At 39.2% G+C, this 20,780-nt stretch overlaps 1 protein-coding gene across 3 annotated transcripts in view; it reads left to right on the plus strand.

Annotated features, from left to right (window-relative positions):
* The window catches only part of SLC25A26 (solute carrier family 25 member 26), a 143,127-nt gene that overhangs the window by 18,023 nt on the left and 104,324 nt on the right, over positions 1-20,780 (plus strand). For 2 of the 3 annotated variants that reach the window (XR_003796620.1, XM_029242209.1), the window contains exon 4: positions 20,558-20,662. The exons of the other annotated variant lie outside the window; for it this stretch is intronic. Coding sequence is in view for 1 of the 2 variants with exons in the window: in XM_029242209.1 (XP_029098042.1) it covers positions 20,558-20,662 (105 nt within the window). In the remaining variant the exon portion in view is untranslated. The remainder of the gene's footprint in view (positions 1-20,557; positions 20,663-20,780) is intronic. 3 annotated transcript variants of the gene reach the window in all.

Raw genomic sequence — 20,780 nt, forward strand, 5'->3', positions numbered from 1 at the left:
TGATTATAATGAAGTAAAATTGGAAAGCAATGACAAAAACACAGGCAGTCCATCCCTCCTGTGTGTTTAAAAAATTATCCAACTCTTCTGTAAATAATTCATGAGCCAGTAAATCATAATGTATGTGGTAAAATATTTGTAATTAAAAAATAATACAGGAGGGCTTCCCTGGTGGCGCAGTGGTTGAGAGTCCGCCTGCCGATGCAGGGCACACGGGTTCGTGCCCCGGTCCGGGAAGATCCCGCATGCCGCGGAGCGGCTGGGCCCGTGAGCCATGGCCGCTGAGCCTGCGCGTCCGGAGCCTGTACTCCGCAACGGGAGAGGCCACAACAGTGAGAGGCCCACGTACCGCAAAACAAAACAAAACAAAACAACAACAACAACAAAAAATAATACAGGAATATATATTTTTTCTAAACTAACACAGAGAAGAGTATAATACAAATAAGAGCTTTCCCACCCCCTCACCCACTTACCTTTCTCCAGTTCCTCCTGCCTACTACTAATGGACAACTTCAATTAAAATTATTTTTGTGTATCCACCCAGAAATTGTCCTTTACTATTGTTACTTTCAAATCACATTTTCTTGTTTGTTTTGTATGTATGTATCTATGTATCTGCTTATCTCTCTATCTAGTCTATTTTAATAATCCCAGAACGTTGTTAGGGGCAGGGTGCATTAATAGGAATGGACAAGAAAGAGAAGAGAAGGGTCTCGGTTTATAAGTCTTTTATCATTTTGTCAAGTAGTATATATCGTTTTTCATTTAATAAAGTAGTGGTATGTATTTATGTTAGGAAGTTAGAAAAATGAATCAGCCTTTATAAGATTTACATAAGAAACAACTGTGATATATTGTGGTTTTGTTTTCTGCGCACTATTTTCCTTTAGAAAATTTGGATGAGAATCTACAAACTGTTTTGTAACCTAATTTTCTTCTCTTGAGAATATGGTGAATGAGGGTGATGAAAGAGAGAGATTGCACTTTATGGAATTCCCTGGCGGTCCAGTGGTTAGCACTCTATGCTTTCACTGCCGAGGATGCACGGGTTCAATCTCTGGTCGGGGAACTAAGATCCTGTGAGCCGCATGGCACGGCCAAAAAAAAAAAAAAAAAAACCAGAAAAAAGGAGAAAACAACTAAAAAAATAATAACTGTTTTGAGATGTAATTCACATACTGTATGATTTATCCATTTAAAGTGTACAGTTCAATTTTTTTTTTCTGTACTCACAGCTGCAGCCATCGCCACCGTCAGTTTTAGAGCATCATCATCGCCCCGACAAGAAACCTTGTACCCATTAGCAGTCACTTCCCACTTCCCCCAACGTTCTCACCTTAGGCAACAACCACTGACCTGCTCTGTCTCTATAGATCTGCCTATTCTGGACATTTCATATACATGGAATCCTACCAAGTTTCTTTCTGAGGTGATGAAAATGTTCTAACATTGACTAGGATGATGGTTGCACATGTCTGTGAATATATTAAAAACCATTGAATTGTATCCTTAAAATGGATGAATTTTATAATATGCAAATTCTGTTGTATTACGCTGTTAGAAAGGAATACGAAGAGAATATTATGAAAACCGTATGTTAATAAATTTGACAAATTCTTGAAAGATAAAAACAAAAAATGTGGAATCCTTACAATCTGGTCTTTCATGACTGGCTTCTTTCACTTACATTTTCAAGATTTCATCTATGCTATAGCAGGTATCATCAATTGCCTATGTTTTTGATTTTCTTGGATACATACCTAGGAGTGGAAATATCAGTGATATGGTAACTTTATTTTTAACCATCTGAGGAACTCGCCAAGGCTGTTTTCCGAAGTGGCTGCACCATTTTACATTCCCACCAGCAGTGTGTAAGAGTTCCAGTTTCTTCTGCACATCCTTGACACCACTTGGTGTTACCTGTCTTTTTCTTTTTTTAAACATTTCTTTTAAAAAAAATTAATTAATTTATTTTTGGCTATGTTGGGTCTTTGTTTCTGTGTGAGGGCTTTCTCCAGTTGCAGCGAGCGGGGGCCACTCTTCATCGCGGTGCGCGGGCCTCTCATTGTCACGGCCTCTCTTGTTGCGGAGCACAGGCTCCAGATGCGCAGGCTCAGTAGTTGTGGCTCACGGGCCCAGTTGCTCCGCGGCTTGTGGGATCTTCCCAGACCAGGGCTCGAACCAGTGTCGCCTGCATTGGCAGGCAGATTCTCAACCACTGCGCCACCAGGGAAGCCCCTACCTGTCTTTTTAATTATAACAAACAAATAGATATTCAGTGGTATCTTATTGTGATTTTGACTTGCATTTCCCTGGTAACTAATGATTTTGAGCATCTTTTCATGTGCTTATTGGTTATTTACATATCTCCTTTGGAGAAATGTCTATGCGTCTCCTTTGCTCATTCTTTAATTAGGTTGTATTTTTGTTAATAAGTTGTAGGAGCTCTTTATATATTGGCAAAACTTTTTCCCATTCTGTGCATTTTTTTCACTTAATGGTGTCCTTTGAAGCATAAGTTCTAAATTTTGATGATGTCCAGTTGATCTGTTTTATCTTACATTGCTTGTGCTTTGATGTCGTATCTAAGAAACCATTGCCTAATCTGAGATCATGAAGATATTTATACCTATGTTTTCTTTCAAGAGTTTTATAGTTTTAACTCATATTTTTAGGTCTTTGATCCATTTTGAGTTAATTTTTTATCTGGTTTGAGGCTGTGGTCTAACTTTATTCTTTTGTGTGTGTATATCCAGTTGACCTAGTGCCGTTTGCTAAACTACTCTTTACCCATGGAATTGCCTTGGCACCCTTGTCAAATACTAATTGACGTAAAGGTGGGGTTTATTTGTGGACCCTGTTCTATTCTATGGATCTCTACGTCTATCCTTATGCTACTACCACAGAGCCTTGATTACCACAGCTTTGTAGTAAGTTTTGAAATCAGAAGTGTGAGTCCTCCAGCTTTGTTCTTCTCTGTCAGGATTGTTTTGCCTCTTCTGGGTCTTTTGCATTTTTATGTGAAATTTTTTTTTTTTTTTTTTTGCCTCACCTCACGGCTTGCTGGATCTCAGTTCCCCAACCAGGGATTGAACCCGCACCATGGCAGTGAAAGCCCGGAATCCTAACCACTAGGCCACCAGGGAACTCATTATGTGAATTTTAGAATGAGCTTGTCAATTTCTTGCAAAATGAGCTTGCAAAAAAAGCAACTGAGATTTTGATAGGGATAACATTGAATCTGCAAATTAATTTGGGGAGCATACCATCTTAACAAAAATGCTTAAATTTTCCAATCCACAAACATAGGCTGTCTTTTCATTTCTTTAGGACTTCTGTAATTTCTTTTAACAGTGTTTCGTAGTTCCACAGTATACGTTTTACACTTCCTTTGTTAAATTTATTCCTAAGTAATTTATTCTTTTTGATGTTATTGTAAATTGAACTTTTTCATTTCATTTTCAGTTAGTTTATTGCTACTGTATAGAAATATATTCATTTTTGTATGTTGATCTTGTATCCTCCGACCTTGCTGAATTAATTAGTTCTAAAGTTTAGTGGATTCTTAAAGATTTTCTGTATACAAGATCGTATCATCTGCACATAGAGCTAGTTTTACTTATTTCTGTACAATCTATATGTCTTTTATTTCATTTTCTTGCCTAACTGCTCTGGTTAGAAGCTGTACTACAGTGTTGAATAGGAGTGGTGAGATTGGACATCCTTATCTTGTTTCTGATCTTAGGAAGAAAGTATTTAGTGTTTCAGTACTATTTCTGTCATAAAAGGTTACATTTTGTCAGTGCCTTTTGTTCATCTGTTGAAATAATCATGTGGTTTTATTCTTTATTTTACTGATATGGTGTATTACATTAATTGATCTTCAAATGTTAAACCACTGTTGCATTTGCAACCCAAATGTTAAAACTCACTTGATCATGGTATATAATACTGTTTATATAGTGCTAGATTTATGTACTAGTATTTTGTTGAGGACTTACCTTGTTCATAAGAGATACTGGTCTGTAGTTATCTTTTCTTGTGTCTTTGACTGGTTTTGGTATCAAGGTAAAACTGGACTCATAGAATGAGTAGGGAAGTGTTAAGATAATTTCTTTATAAATTATTGTAAAGAAAAGTCATATTAATTATATCATTTTGGTTGATGAACACATATCAGATACTAATATATTTGGCAATCCAGGAGAAAAGGAATTATGGAGGATATAATCTCAGTTTTAAAGAAAAGCGAGGGTCTCCCTTTTCATGTGATAATTTGAATTGTTGAGGTTATGATGTGTAATACGGAAAAAAAGACCTCTGGTCTTCTTCAGCATTTTTGCATTTATTTATTTATATCTGGGATATATATATATAATTTTATACTTTCCCGTTACTATACAATGAATTCCTTGATCTAAGAAATCATTTGGATGGTTCCTTGAAGAGAATGTTGAAAGAAATTAGCCTGAAAGACACTAAATTCACGGAAGTGTTTTCTATAAAACTTCCTTTTGTCATTGGTTTAAAAATGATTTTGCAGAACCTAAGCTAACTCTGGATTAAAAAAAAAATTGCCTTCATAATTTACTGAGCTTTTTAGTGTGATGAGACTAACAATATATTAATTTTTAAAAAATTTTTTATTAATTAATTTGTTTTTGCTGTGTTGGGTCTTCGTTTCTGTGCGAGGGCTTTCTCTACTTGTGGCAAGCCGGCGCCACTCTTCATCGCGGTGCGCGGGCCTCTCACTATCGCGGCCTCTCCTGTTGCGGAGCACAGGCTCCAGATGCGCAGGCTCAGTAGTTGTGGCTTACGGGCCTAGTTGCTCCGCGGCATGTGGGATTCTCTCAGACCAGGGCTGGAATCCGTGTCCCCTGCCTTAGCAGGCAGATTCTCAAGCACTGCGCCACCAGGGAAGCCCACAATATATTAATTTTTGAGGAGCAAGGAGCATAAAGTAGTAGTTCCTTTATGAGCCAGAGACCCCTTTAGGAATCTAGTGAAATCTGTGGTTGTCTCTCCAGGAAAGTGAACATACGGACAATTTGTGTACAATTTCTGGGAATTTTCATTCCCCCCACTCTTACCCAAAGTAAGGACTCCAGTGCTTGAATTCTGCCTGAATATTGGTTTAGTCTGTGATTTAAAAGCAATATATATTTAATGTAAAAAAATCTTTGAACCTATTATCCTTGGTTTAGATTGTGTTTTTGTGATTATGTTCTGACATTAGAACCTCATTGCATTCAGTTATTTTCAAGTATATATACTCAAGAATAACAAATGGTGTGTTAGAGTTTCATTGTCTCCCAGCTTGTAAAAATTCTGTCCCTTCGACTGCTCTTGCCTCTATTTTAGAATTGCCTGTTGCTCTGATTTAGTTTAAATATATCCTCGTAAGTTCACTTGGTTTACGTTTTCTATTACGCTGCTGAGAGCAAGCAGCAAAAAGAACTTGGCCACTTTTTTTTCATTTCCCACAGGGCCATCTTGCTTGAAAGCTGGTTTGCCATGTTGGAGGATAGACTTTCTTCAATTCATAAAATTTCTGTCTCTTAGACTTTGGAAGAATATATAAAGTGGTATAATTACATAGGGCAAAGGGTAGCTGTTAGATTCGTCATGTTAGTGATGCAGCTTTCCATTTGTAGAAAACACTGTATTCCAATATGTTAATATCTGTAACTGGTATTTTTTTAAAAATTGGACCCTTTTAAATGTAATATTCTGTGTGAACTGTTGGGCATAGAAAGTGGCGTAGGTAGACTTTAGAGTTACGAAATAGGTATCTGTAAGACTGGAAATAAATAATTCTAGGACATTTTTATCTTTATTGTGTCTCTTACGGTTTCCATGGTCCGTTAGGCAGTAAGGCCTCATGTCAGATGCCTTTTTATAGTTTCTGTGATGCCTGGAGAGCCTTCAGAGGAGAACTGATCAGCAGCAGGTACATAGATTGAGGATTTCACCTGTGAAACATCTCTTGCTGTTGACTTTATTTGATTTTAATTCAGTTACAGTTTAGTATGCTAAGAATTTTGTTAGATTTATGAAGTTTGTGAAATGTGGTTCTGGTGCTCCTATAATCTTTAAACGTTCTTAAAAAAAACTTCCTGCAACCATTCAGTATCATTGTTCTTAATAAATGCTTCAGACACGTACCTACTGCCTTTCTGTTTTAGTAATTTGCTTTCAGTTTCATAGAGCATAAATTGGTTGCAGACTCAGCCAAGTGTGGTCGCTGTAAGTAAGAGAAAGAAACAGATGAATTTAGGAGGAACAAATAAGGAATATAAAACAAAGAACATTTATTTCTGTCAGTGATCAGAAAGGTATAAAGAGACCAAGAGAAAATCAGATATAGCTTAGTGAAGTCATTGTTCTGTAACACATCTGCGCTAATATAAGATGGTTATGTTGCAGACACATTCCTTAGAAACAATACTATATTTTTGTTGGCATTGAATGTGTCCACAGTTACTTTGTTGTAGTGATGGTAAGTGTGTGAAACTTAGAAACAAAAGAACACTGCTGTAATAACCATTCCCTGTAGCAGCAGCTTGATTAAAAGTTAATGAGAAATCAGTAAAACTATAATTACAAGCTTCTACCTTATGTTTGTGATTTGGAATACAGTAAAATCGATCAAATAAGATTTAATATGTAACAACACTGAGAAGAGTCCCGTTTGTGCCATTTTTATTAGGTTTGCTGTACCAAATCTCTAAATCCCTGCCTCAATTATTTTACAGCTCCGTTTTCATCAGACACAGAAAAAGCCCTGTGAGAAGTAGAATCTGTAATTAGATCAGAAGGGTTGGGGTGGGTTTACTTTAGTATAACAGATGCTATAACATTGCAGTGGTAGTGTTTGTTTTTTTTTTTTTTTTTCAACTTTAGGATTTGACTTTTTCTGGGTCTTACCCTACTTACGGACTTAGTTAATATTGTTTTCAGAAATAGAAGAATTATTAAAATTTCTTTGCTGCTAAAATGGCCCCTGTGAATTTAATGTGCTCATGGGTGATGTCTGTGGATGTCCTTACACACATAGATGCCGGTAGATTTTTCTTTCCAGTCCTGTTCTAACTTGGGATTGAGAAAGCTAGGAACTCAGTGATACCATGTTTCGTAAATGCTTTTCTGACAGCCTCTATAACAGTACTTCACACAACCGTGTGGCCCAGGGAGCACCTACTTTAGAATCATTTGCCTGGGCAGCAGGTTACAAATAAAGATTTTTGGAGGTGGCGTTGTGGGCCCTGCATTTTAAACAAGATTCCTAGATGTTTCTGGTGTTCAGTGATATATAAGCACCACTCATAAAGGATTATCAAAAATTTTGATTTATACCCCAGTGGTAAATATTTCTATTGAGTTGACTTGGCAGTCATGTGCATAAGAATATTTTAGTAGGTGTGGAGCACACTGATCAAAAGTGTGATTCCTTTTGTTTTCCTCAGAATTACATACTTTTAGGCCTACTAAAAAATCCTAGTTTAATAAACTGGTTAGTTTTGAGGGTGGCAGTGTACTGTAGTCATTTGAGGGGCTCGTTGAACATCAGAATATGGGTTAAGCATGTCGTTTTTATTCAGCTTCCCCACTGAATTGGCTTCTTGGAGGATTAGATGCATTGTTGTCAGGAGCGTTATCAGCTACACAGCATGCGGCATGTGTTGCTTATCATTGTGTTTTCCCTAGCAGGGATTTAAGTTCTTTTTAACTATGCTGTTAATATCATGGTTTAAAGTGTATGCATAGTGTTTTTCATGATCTCTACTGGCCTTTTTTTTTTTTTTTTTTTAACATTTACTTATTTATTTATCTGGTTGTGCTGGGTGTTAGTTGCGGCAGGTGGGCTCCTTAGTTGTGGCTCGTGGGTTCCTTAGTTATGGTTCACCGGCTTCTTAGTTGCAACACGTAGGCTCCTTAGTTGTGGCATGTGAACTCTCAGTTATGACATGCATGTGGGATCTAGTTCCCTGACCAGGGATCGAACCCGGGCCCTCTGCATTGGGAGCGTGGAGTCTTATCCACTGCACCACCAGGGAAGTCCCTCTACTGGCCTTTTCTAAGAACCACTGAGCAAAACAATAGAAGAAAGGTTAACAACTTTTGAAATGATCATGATATGTTTTGAAATATCCGTAAATTAACAGAGAGGAACTCTCATTTGCACTTGTGTTAGTGTGTCAGACTCTTGTGCAGTTGTGTAATTGAGTCATGGAAGATAAGTTGAGTGGAAAATAAGATGGTATCCCTGAAGTGCAGTGTCACTGTCACGTCAGAAGGAAGCTTTCAGGAATGCTGCCGATGAAAATGCCTGTGTGTGGCACGATGCACGGAGGCAGGAGGGTAGAGACAGTGCTAGGAAATCCGCTGTACCATTAGAAGCTGCAACCGAACTGTTAGATACCCAGCCACACTCACACAGGCACTTTGCTTTCTGAGGCATCTAAGCACGTGCCTCTCCCAAGGGGGCCTTTTGCCCTGTTCTCCTATCTGTTCATTTTCCATTGTGCCTGGGAGCTTTTTTTCACTTCAGAACATTAAGTACATAAGGCAGACAGACTTTGTAATTCCTTCTTAGAAATGCTAAATTATAAGAATTACACAAAGAATTTTCTACAGAATTGCGAAAAATAACTTTCTTTCCGTTGCCTTTCCTTTTTATGTCCTTTCCCCACTTGGACCTCTTTGATTCCTTTTATATCAGCTGCTTTTGTTCAGCTCCTCTTAGTTTCCTCCACCACTTTTGTTGTCCTTACCTGCCAGTGTGGATTTAGATGTTAAGACGGCCTAGTGTGTTCTCGGCACTGAGGATAAAATGACAAGATACTGCCTTTAGAGAGTTGCAGTCTAGACGTGCAGATGGACATGTAAGTATGGAAGTACACTAAAGGGTTACAGGTATTTTAAGAAAAGTAAGTACAAGAGCCTGAAGGGAAGTGGATTAGAGTGGGTGGATGGATGTTGATTCAGGAAAGGCCTCAGAGAATAGCTAGTCCTTGAGCTGCGTTTTGGACGATGATTGCGGGCGAGTCCAAGGAGGGCTATTGAACTTAGGCAAAGCCCTTGTTCGACGCCTTCCAGTTTCATGTGGAGCACAGATGTGACCCGGTCGTCCCGCAGGTCCCTGCCTACTCTGGTGAGGAGGTTTTGCCTGTTATCCTCTGAAGGGCTGAGCAGGAGAGCACCACTGGTTGGTGTTTTGAGAACATCCTTTGGCAGCTGTGTGGAGTTGGGCGTGGTGTGTGAATGGAGGGGAGGACACTGTTGTAGAAATCCCGAGGAGAGAGATGACTAGAGCCTCCACTGAGGCAGGGCAGGGGATGCAGAGGGAGAAGGTGAGTTGACGAGAATCAAGGTGGAGGTTCTTCCTTTAAAAGCCCTTCTGGCAGCGTTCCTTCAGTGCCTCTTTCCTCGTGGGTACCTGTGTCATCTCGTGTGTCTGTGGTGTGTGCATGCTTGAGCTTGCTGTCAGTCTCCCGAGCTCAGCTCAGAAGCACACCCCAGCTCTCCAGCTGTCCCGGCCCTCTGAGCCCGAGCTGACAGTGGTAAGGGGAGGAAGAGGGCAGGGCCTGGCAGGACCCCTGTGCAGTGATGATCCTGCTGGTGGTCATTCCTTAAAGTACTCGCATGGATGTGCTGAGAGACTTTTCGCAGAGGCACTTGTCAGGGAGCAGCTTACCCACTGTCCCTCCACTTTCCCGATGGCTTCTTTCTCCGCCGCATTTCAGACTGTTTTCTGTTGTGTGGACTTGTTCTCTCTGATGTGGTATGCAGCATTCCTTCAGGTGGTGTTGACTCACGAGCTCGGCCAGTGCGTTTCATTGATCGTCTTGTGTAGTTAGTGCATGGGAGGGAAGGGGAGCTCCGTGTTGGCTTTTTCTTTAAGAGCAGTGTCAGTTTATGCTACACAAATTAAGTTTAGCTTTATAGAAACAATGAGTATGATTTTCATGTAGGATGATGAAGCTGGAGGATCCTACTTAAACCACAAGAATGGTACTTGGTCAGTACCACCACTGCACTGTTAATGGAAAAACCGAATACTTCTCTCCAAGATGAAGTTAAGATTAACCGCTTCTGTGGGAGTCTGCACTTTGTCAGTGACAGAACTTTATTTTTTAACATATTTTTAAGAGTAGGGTTCTTGGTAGCATAATGAATTAAATGCCGCTGTCACAAATTTGCTTTGGTTTCTAATTGAATACTTGTAGATATATGAGTGCCTATTATATATCTAGTGCTGTGATTGGTGCTAGGAAACAATAAGAAATTTTGACCCCTGTCCTTGAGGCGCATATAAAGAAGTTGGATACATTTATTAAATAGGTAGAGAATATTTTGAGGACCTCTGAAAGGAGGCAGCTTATGGATCATGAGCTGTCAAGTTACGCAGGTGAGGGTCAGAATGGTGACTTGTCTCTGTATTTGCTCTGTGTCTATAGGTCCTTTATGCAAGCTTACCAAGCTGTTGTTTTCCTTATCTCGAAAAGTCGGGTTAATGCTACCTCACTCACAGTTCTTGTAAAGCTTAAGTGATACAGCACTTCTCAAGTGCTCAAGCCTAGCATCTGATACATAAAGTGTTCATTAAGTGTTGGTTCTGGTCCCATGTCACACAAATTGCTGTTCGGAGCACACTTTTAGAATTTTATAGTTTTGGGAAGGCTGTCCGTTCAGAAAATGAAGAAATTGAAATTCAAAGAAGTTTAGTGCTGTACACAAGGTTTCCCAGCTGCTGTGGGTGATAAAACACCATTGCAGAGTGAATAGTTAGACAAATATTACACCTTCATTTTCTACTTTTTATGTCATCTTTTAAAAATGGCAGAACTGATGCACACCTGGAGATGGGAGGTATATTACTTGGGTAATGCTAAGAACTCAGATCACTCTGGGTTTCTTAAACAAAGACAAGGTGAGGATTCTAAAACTTGCCTTTGGTTACATTGGTGGGCAAAACAGCGGCCCCCTGAAGATGTCCTAGTCCCTGAAACCTGTGGCCATGTTACCTAACATGGCAAAAGGGACTTTGCAGATGTGATTAAGTTGAGGATTTTGAGATGGGAAGTTTTTTTTTGCATCATCCAGATGAGCCCAGTGTAATCACAAGGCTCCTTATAAGAGGGAAGTGGGAGTGTCAGAGAGGTTTTAGGATGTTAAGCTGCTGGCTTGAAGACGGAGGAAGGGGCCGCAAACCAAGGAATGCAGGGGGCTTCTAGAAGCCCCCTTGATTTTTAGCTCACTTAGACCCATTTTGGACTTCTGAGCTCCAGAATTAGAATAGATTTTTGTTGTTTTAAGCCGCTAATTATGTGGTAATTTGTTACAGCAGCAATAGGAAATTAGTGTAGTTAGCATTACAGTCTCCTCCATTTTCAGATTTTATATTAGTTGAAGTCTATAAATCCATCCATGAGACTTGTCATCAAATGTGAAATCATGGCCCCATTCTGTTACAGAAAGTTATAAAAGTGAAAAAGCCGTTGGAAGCTTAACCTCTGGGTTCTGTAAAATTCTGTAAATAACTTCAAGACACAGGGCCTAAAAGATATAAATTATTTTTGTTGAGAAGACTATTAACTTTTTGTCTAGAGTCTGGGTTATCAAGAATGTTAGTTTTGTCAGGAAAGAGAAGACCTATACTTACAGAAAAATTATCTTTTCTTTCCATGCCTATTGGCTATTTGTATACGTGGAAAGAGGCTTATTTATAAGGAATAAAGGCATGGTGAACTTATAACTCAGTATGAGTGGATAAAATTTAAAGCCTAAGGAAGGTACATTTGGATTTAACAATTACCTTTTGCATTATTTTATCAACAGCTGTGATTCCATTTGTAACCAGCAGATGGCAGAATTGACAAACAGATGAACTGTTCACTTGTAGGGGTTTTGAATTTAAATGGTGGTGTAGAAAGATAATGTTAGGTGTTCTTAATTTGGAAACCTGCTTTCTAGAAAGAATTTTGGGAATGTGGAATAAAATACAAGTAAGTAAACTGTGCTTTTAAAAAAATTTTAGAGTGCCCTGAATTTTCATTCTCTCTCATTAATTTGCCACTTGGAGTTTACTCTGCAAAGTCTAAAGTAGCTTTACTTTGAATGTGATTAAACTTTGATTGGCTCTATTCAACTTACTTAAGTTTCTGTTGAACTAATTATAGAGTTGCTGGTTTAAACATGAAGAATTAGCTTATAATTAAACCTGGAACCTTTAAACTCATTAGCCGCGTGTAAACATGATGTACCTTTAGTGAAAAATAATTCTGGATCAGTCTCCCAGGGCAATAGAAATAAAAGCAGAAATAAACAAATGGACCTTATCAAACTTATAAGCTTTTGTACAGCAAAGGAAACCATAAACAAAACAAAAAGACATCCTGTGGACTCAGAGAAAATATTTGCAAACAGTGTGACTGACAAGAGCTTAATTTCCAGAATACACAAATAGTTGATACAGCTCAATAACAGAAAAACAAGCAACCCAATCAAAAAATGGGCAGAAGACCTAAATAGACATTTCTCCAAAGAAGACATCCAGGTGGCCAATAGGCGCATGAAAAGATGCTCAACATTGTTAATTATTAGAGAAATGCAAGTCAAAACTGTAATGAGGTATCACCTCACACTGGTCAGAGTGGCCATCATCAAAAAGTCTGCAAGCAATAAATGCTGCAGGGGGTGTGGAGAAAAGGGAACCCTCCTACACTGTTGGTAGAAACGTAAATTGGTACACCCACTATGGAAAACAGTATGGAGTTTCCTTAAAAAACTAAAAAAAGAGTTGCCGTGTGATCTAGCAATCCCACTCCTGGGCATATATCTGGAGAAAACTATAATTGATAAAGATACATGCATCCCAGTGTTCATAGCAACACTATTTACAGTAGCCAAGACATGGAAGCAACCTAAATGTCCATGTCCATCGACAGATAAACAGATAAAGAAGTTGTTGTGAGTATATATGCATATATATGTTTATGTATATGCACAAACACACACAGAATGGAATATTACTCAGGCATAAAAAAAATGAAATAATGCCATTTGTAGCAACATGGATGGACCTAGAGATTATCATATTAAGTAAAGTAAGTAAAAGAAAGACAAATATCATGATATTACTTATATGTGGGGAATCTAAAATATGATACAGATGAACTTATTTACAAAACAGAAATTGACTCACAGACATAGAAAACAGACTTAGGGTTACCAAAGGGGAAACGGGGAGGGACAAATTAGGATTTTGGGATTAGCAGATACAGACTACTATACATAAAATAAACGACAAAGACCTACTGTATAGCACAGGGAACTATATTCAATGTCTTGTAATAAACTATGATGGAAAATAATCTGAAAAAGAATATATGTATATAAAATATATAACAATCAGTTTGCTGTACAAGAAACTAACACAATACTGTAAATCAACTATACTTCAATTAAAAAAAAATTCTGGGGATGATAAAAGATTTGGGTTTTACCCTTGCTCCCTAGGCCAAATAGTACCCTGATCTTTGGTAACTTCTATCTCAGATTGATTTATGTATTAAATACTGAGATAATTAGCTTCTAATATGAGACCAATATTTATAGGCTGTTGATTAAGTTTCCTAAGTAAAAGTCTTAAGTTGGGTATTTTTTTATGAACTATGTTGAAGTAGTTGGGTAAAAGATACAGTGTTAATACAAGTTACTGTGGGTGATGTCCAGCCACTTTGAAGAGCATTTCAAGAGTGAGAGGATGGAAGTGAGACTATAAATGGCTGGCAGGTGATGTGTGGAAGTCTGGAGCTTGGCTTGGGCAATGAATGAACCAGGGAGTTTAGCAGCATCTTTCTTTCTCTCTCCTTTCTGCCTTCACTCATTTACAATACCTAATGTGAGGCCAGAGTTCACTGTGATTTTTTTTCCTTTCATACAGTTAGTCTTAGGACTTATGGTTTTGCATCTTGGTGGTCAGTGAATACTAAAAGGAGACATTCTGCTCTCCATTTCAAAAATGAAAACCATATCAGAAAAGTTTTTATTTATGTTAAAGAAAGAAAAGTCTTAGCAACTTTAATATTGTAATCATTCTCAGTTTAAAGTTCCTCAGATTTTTTGTTAAATTCCACTGAGGCCAGTATTGCATTTTAATGCTGATTTAAAAAAGACTGGGGACATGTATTTTCTTTATGGAAAGCTTTAGTTGTCTTTTGTTAGAACTTTAACATATACACCATTTTGGGGTTTAATGAAAATGTCACCCTCCCTGGGTCATGGTTTCATACTGAACCCCGGACGTCTGAGGAAAGGATGCTCTGAAGAATGGCTTTACCCCAAGACCCACAGATGACATTACCTTTATTTCCTTTCATAGGACCATGATACTATAACATGTTTTTGTTCCTGTGCAGTGAAATACTCTGTGGCGGCTCAGATTCAAATCTAAGAAAGATCAGAGTTAATAGAAAACCAAATGGAAGGCAAGGGAGTTGCTGAAGGAAATAGAGGCATTACTTTGTGGCCTCTTACACCAAAATTGCCATGCCGGGGAAGTCAGGAAACCGTGCTGGGTTCTTTGTACCTCTTCTGTTAGATTGTTTTTCATCTGAGAACCTTTACAAAATTTCTCTTCTGCTGCTGTATTTTTAAGAAATAAAAATATAATGTAAGAACATATGGAGGGTTACGAAGCATGAAGTTCTATAAATATTTATGCCAAGGCACAAAAGTGGACAATTCATATTTTCTTGACATATTGGGGTCATATTTCACTCTTGACCTCTTGAGTTGAAAAATACAAGGTGTTAGAGTACCCTTTTCTTTCTTATTTATTTATTTTCCTTTCTGTAATGAGTTTTAGATGCTGGGAGCTGCCCTGTAAGGTTCATGTAAGTTTCAGTGGACTTACTTTTCTATCCTGGTTTATTAGCATGGATTTAAAAGTTTACACTCTTACCGAAAGTAACATAATTTATACCCAGTTTTAGGCCTTAGTGTTAAGCTCTTTAGTCTGTTTTGGGTGTGTGTGTTATTGTCACTAAATTAAAGCTAAATGTTGCTTTTGTCAAGGCTAATAAATAGGATTGCATCTAAAAGCATATTTTAAGTTAGTCCTTTGATTTTATTTTGTTCCTCACTTAAAATCTTTGGTGCATAACAAATGTTTTTGCCCTTTGAAATTATGTTAAAGAAACTTATGAAGTAATCATACATGTTCATTGTAGAGAATTTAGAAAGTGCAAGTGGGCAGAAAAGAAGGAGAAACATCACCTGTAATCCAACTCTAGTTTTTCTAGTCTTTTTATAACTATATATAAAGATAGTCTCTTCAGTTCAAAGAAAAAAAATGTATTTTAAAAATTCTGGAGTATTGGTAAGGTATTTCTTTGGAAATGAGTAATTTTTGCATTTCCCCTCTTGGGTAGTTTTATTTACTTTACGTGAAATAATACCAAAAAATAGTAGATAAAATGTTGTCAAACCTAAATAAAACTTGGAAAAAAATATACCAGAGTGCTTCCTATCCCCTCCGCCGTCCCAGTTGACTCCAGTTGATTAGTAAAATTAATGCATATTTTCTTTTTGCCCTCACAGTATTTATGTTTAGGAGAGAAAGTAATATATTTTAAAAACTATATGGTATAAGTTAATAAGTAAAAAATTTTCAGTTAAAATAGTTTTTTTGGGGGGAATGAGAATAGTGAGGAAATAGTTTATTTGGAGAATAAGGAGAATCTTTTGAAGTAGAAAAGAGAAGGTATGATTGGAGAAAATTAAGAATTTTAGAAATCAAAGCCTAAAAGGGTACCATGAAGATTTCTGGTCCAACAATGCTTGAGAGATCACTGACAAAGCTGGGGCCACAGTCTAGGTCTGAAGACCCTCACCCAGACCACTGCTCATTCCCTCCTGGAGTTGAGCCCTAAATGAAAAGCCCAGTTTAGATGCAGGATGGTACCCTATGCTGAGGGGCAGCACAGGCAAAGGTGGTCATCCTAGCAGTGTCGGCATGTGCTTGGGCTCGTGGCTCTACCTTTTTCATAGCCTCTGGGGTCTTCATGTGTTATCCCATTTCTTTCCTAAATTGTCAGTCTCTGCCTTGCTGTTACCACTTTCCCCCATCCTATGTACAAATACTTACCATCCTCGATAAGACAAAGAACTTCCTTTAGCCATGAACCCATCTCTCCTAACGTCTCCACCAGCTTCCTGGTGTAGTTCTTTACTTGCCCGCCTTCATCTCTGAATCACTTATGAATTCACTGTAATGGGTCTCCTGGCCCAGCCCTCCATTGAAACAATTCTTGGGAACTCCAGTAACCCTCATGTGTGCACTGGTTGATACTCTTGACCCCTTGCTCTGCAAATCTCCATCTGAGACTTCTGGTCCCCTTGAATATCGAGTGGCATTCTTGGTCGCTTTCAGTTGAAATTGATCTTGGCTAACCTGTGGGAAAAAAGGTTGGTTTTTGGAAAGTTGGCAGAGACTGTTAAGTTACTTTCCGCTTCTCCCTCGATTTGGTTTGGGTGGCAGTCTACCTAACCCTTTGCTAGATCTACATGTTCTCAGCCTTCCTAACAAGGGGTGGCCGTGTCACACAATTGTGGCCAAGCGGACACCAACTAGGGGACCTCTGAAAAAAAAAGAGGCCCTTTCTTGCCTGGAATCCAGTTGTGTGACAAGGTTACGCTGGAGGATATACAAGCCACGCTTCTCATGAGGCAGCAAGCCTGTGGCTGGACCTAAGTTGGTGACAAGGCCAGGGAGGAGAGTGACTGAGCCCTTTGTTTTCTTGAGCTGGGAAGCCTCTCACATATGAGAGTTGAAAACTGGGCGGCCACAGAAGACCAGTGTTCACCATAGCGATTTCCTCCTTCTCATATGTCTGATCAGTTCTTCTCTTTTTGTCTGCTCTGTAAGAGTGGATGTTCCTTGGGCTTCCATTCTTGGCCTTTTGACCTTCCCTTTTTGCTCTTTATTTTTATTTTTTTTTTGCGATAGGCGGGCCTCTCACTGTTGGGGCCTCTCCCGTTGCGGAGCACAGGCTCCGGACACGCAGGCTCAGCAGCCATGGCTCACAGGCCCAGCTGCTCTGCGGCATGTGGGATCTTCCCAGATCGGGGCACGAACCCGTGTCCCCTGCATCGGCAGGCGGACTCTCAACCACTGCGCCACCAGGGAAGCCCTGCTCTTTATTTAGGTAATCTACTCTCTTGGTTCCAGCCATCACCTATATGCTGATGACTTCTATGTCTGTATCTCTAGCCTTGTTATTTTCTAGCTTTATAGTCAGATATTAATTTCTTGGATAGACACAGCCCCTTACATGTGCCACAGATTTCTCCTGCTCAGCATTTCCCAGAGTGAATTTATCCTTTTTGCTCTAAACTTGTTTTTCCTCCTCTGCCCTCCGGTCTCATTTAATGGCACCACTGTATTGTAGGAGCATCTTACTCTCTCCCCACTCCTGACCTCTTATCAGTCACCAGGTCCTTTCATTTTACTCCTGACTCTTCCCTCAAATTTGAACCTTCTTCTCTGAGCCATATTCATTTCCTGGTATCTTCTGTAGAACTGTTGTAGTAGTCTCAGAGCTTGTGTCTTGCCTTCTTTTTGCCTTTCCTCTTTGCTTCTTATCTTTCTCTTCTATCCTGCAACTATTCTTCTACCTACTGCAGCCAGAGTGATGTCCCTAAAGCACAGGTTATCATTCCTCTGCCCAAACTTTGTGTGTATTTTATTTTATTTTTTTATTGAAGTATAGTTGATGTACTTATATGTTACAGGTGTACAATATAGTAGTTTACAACTTTTAAAGGTTATATTGCATTTATAGTTATTGTAAACTATTGGCTGTGTTGTACACAACACAAACTATCCCTGTGTTTGTACAATATATCTTTGTAGCTTATTTTATATGTAATAGTTTGTAACTCTAAATCCCCTACCTCTATATTGCCCCTCCCCCGTTTCCTCTCCCCACTGGTAACTACTAGCTTATTATCTGTATCTGTGAATCAGCTTCTTTTTCGTTGCACTCACTAGTTTGTTGTATTTTGTAGATTCCACATCTAAGTGATACCATACAGTATTTGGCTTTCTCTGACTTATTTCGCTCAGCATAATGCCCTCCAACTCCACCCATGTTGCTACAGATCCTCTGCCTAAACTGTTCCAGTTGGTCCCATTGTCTATGCAATGAAGTCCAAGCTCCTTGCATGGCATACAGGGCCTTCTTGGCCGTCTGTTCAGTCTTACTCCCCATTACTCTTGACCTTAAAAAGGTTTTGGTGATATGGAGTGGCTTGGGTGGGAACACACTGTGGAATGCTAACTTGATATGGGATGATTCTGTTACCCCTGAACACCCTGCTTTCGTATTGTGTGCTTTTCTGTTTCCACTCCCCATCATGCCGTTTTTACCTTTCTTGCCAGCTAATTCTTGCTCCTTTGGAAGGTTCTGTGAAGGCATAATCTCTGGCAGTTTTCCCTCAGTCTGGAGGTTGGACTAAATACCCCTCCTCTCCGTTTGCTATGATACTTGTCTTTGCCTCTTTTTAATTTTACTCTATCTCTTGCCATGTATCAATATTATTGAAACTATTTATACGTGGCTGTGAGCTCTTTGAAGTCAGGGCACCATCTTAGTCTTCTTTACCAGGCAGTGTCTTGTGCAGTGTCTGGCTCTACATGTTTTTGTTGAACTGAATCCGGTAAATTTGAAGGGAGACTGTGGGTGGAAAGATACATTGGCTCAAATTGTAGATATCTTTGCAGACAAAAGGCATTCAAATGTTTGATGAACGAAGAAAAAGAAAGTAGATTATATTGTTTTGTGAGTCTTGTCAGTTTGGGGAGAAAAATAACTTCAGGTCATTAATGCACTCCAACTGGTATGTTATCCAAACCATATCAGTTGGAGTGTGTCCACAAAAAGTACTATTACTTTTGAGCTACTTTTCAGAGGTGATACACCCTTGTTAGCTGACTCCATGACACCTAGAATCACATTACCTGCCATCCCTATCCCTTGTTTCCTGGGGTTGCTGAGGCCTACATCTGTTCTGTGCCTGCTCTGCTCTTACCAAGGCTAATACCAAAGAAGGATTTGCCAGTGTTTATACCTAGAGCAGGGGTTGGCAGACCATCACCTGTCTTTATAAATAAGGTTTTATTGGAACACAGTCACACCATTCACTTACACATTATTATCTATGGCTGCTTTTGTGTTCCCACAGCATGGTTGCACTGTTGTGACAGAGACCATCTGGCTGGCAAAGTCTAAAATATTTACTATTTGATCTTTTACATTAAAAGTTTGCTGATTTGTACCTTAGAGCTACTTAACATTAGAAAGACAAAGCCTTATATAATATCCAAATTGGGTAGTCATCTCAAATTAGGAATTAGGAGACTCTTGAAAAGGGCAAACATCCTGTTTGATGGGACGGTTTTGTTAAATTTCCTGTTGTTTCCATTTTGCTGCGTGTGTCACTGAAGATTGTCCACATTTCTTACTGTGCCTCAAATACATATATTTGTATATGAAATATATATTGTGAAAGTTTTAAAATTAATCTCCTTAACCATATACAAAATACTGAACACCAGAGTCAGGTGTGTGAATTCCACATTGGAAAAAAAGTTTGTATCCTTGACAGGCTGCTTAGTGTACAGAGGCTTCAATACAGGACTTCCATTAAAACAGTTTAAAATATCAGTTTATATGTCTCCCTCCCTGTCGCCTGCTGCCCTTTCCCCTGCCTTCTGTCCTTCAGTGGGCAGACCAGTTCTTTCCGGTTTGACCAATTCTTAATATTTCTGAAGATAAGTGGGCTACTGAAGGCGGAGTCCTGGAAGTGTGAGGTTGAGTGGCGTGTAACTGACCCTGGCATGTCACCAAGGGTGATGTTACAATTGTTTGTTGACTAGTCGGGACCTACGTCAACTCAAATGCTGGAGCAGGGCCCGGGAGTGCCTGGAGTTACTCCTCAGCTGTTGGGTGGTGGGGAGGTCGGGGGGTGCTGCGGTTGGGAGCTGGCCGAGGCTGGGGGTGGGTTGGGTTGGAGGGTTTGGGGTAACCAGCCGCTTTTCAGTCTTGCCTCTACTACTGACGTGTGTTACTCCAGTAAAGCTAAGGCCCTTTTGATTCATTCATTGAGCAAACATGTTTGAAATGGCTGTCATGTGACCACCAGATGTCCTCATAGGTATTGGGAGTTCAGAATGAGTGCATGTGCTTCTTCCCATCGAATGGCTTACAGACAGATTTGTTTGGAGAGTGAGGCAGGAGGTAGGAGGATCTACGTGGGACCAGGGAGGAGAGGTTCTGTGTTGGTAACACAATGCATGTCCAGTAATGCTCTAAGTGTTTTAAGTTAAAAAAACAAAACAAAACCGAAAAAACCCCCAACTTTTTGCATCTTGAACTGAGCCTGTACATTATGCTTTTGTTTAACTGTAATTTTTGCTTATGAAGCTGTTTCCTTTTTCATAGCAGTTACTTCTTTTTAAGGATATAATTAAATTTGTATATTTTAGGTTGCTTGCCTGATTCGAGTTCCTTCTGAAGTAGTTAAGCAGAGGGCACAGGTATCTGCTTCTTCAGGAACATTTCACATTTTCTCTAACATCTTATGTCAAGAGGTGAGAATATGTTTTTAAGCTCTCTTATTGAGAATATTGTGTGGTAGCTAATAGGAACACTGTGGCCCTCATCCTAGGAGCCTTAGAAGAGACCTTAAAGCTAAATTTATTGTCCAAT

The sequence above is a fragment of the Monodon monoceros genome, unplaced genomic scaffold (genome assembly GCF_005190385.1).
Source record: "Monodon monoceros isolate NGI ecotype Baffin Bay Population unplaced genomic scaffold, NGI_Narwhal_1 Super_Scaffold_3, whole genome shotgun sequence".
NCBI classification, from domain to species: domain Eukaryota; kingdom Metazoa; phylum Chordata; class Mammalia; order Artiodactyla; family Monodontidae; genus Monodon; species Monodon monoceros.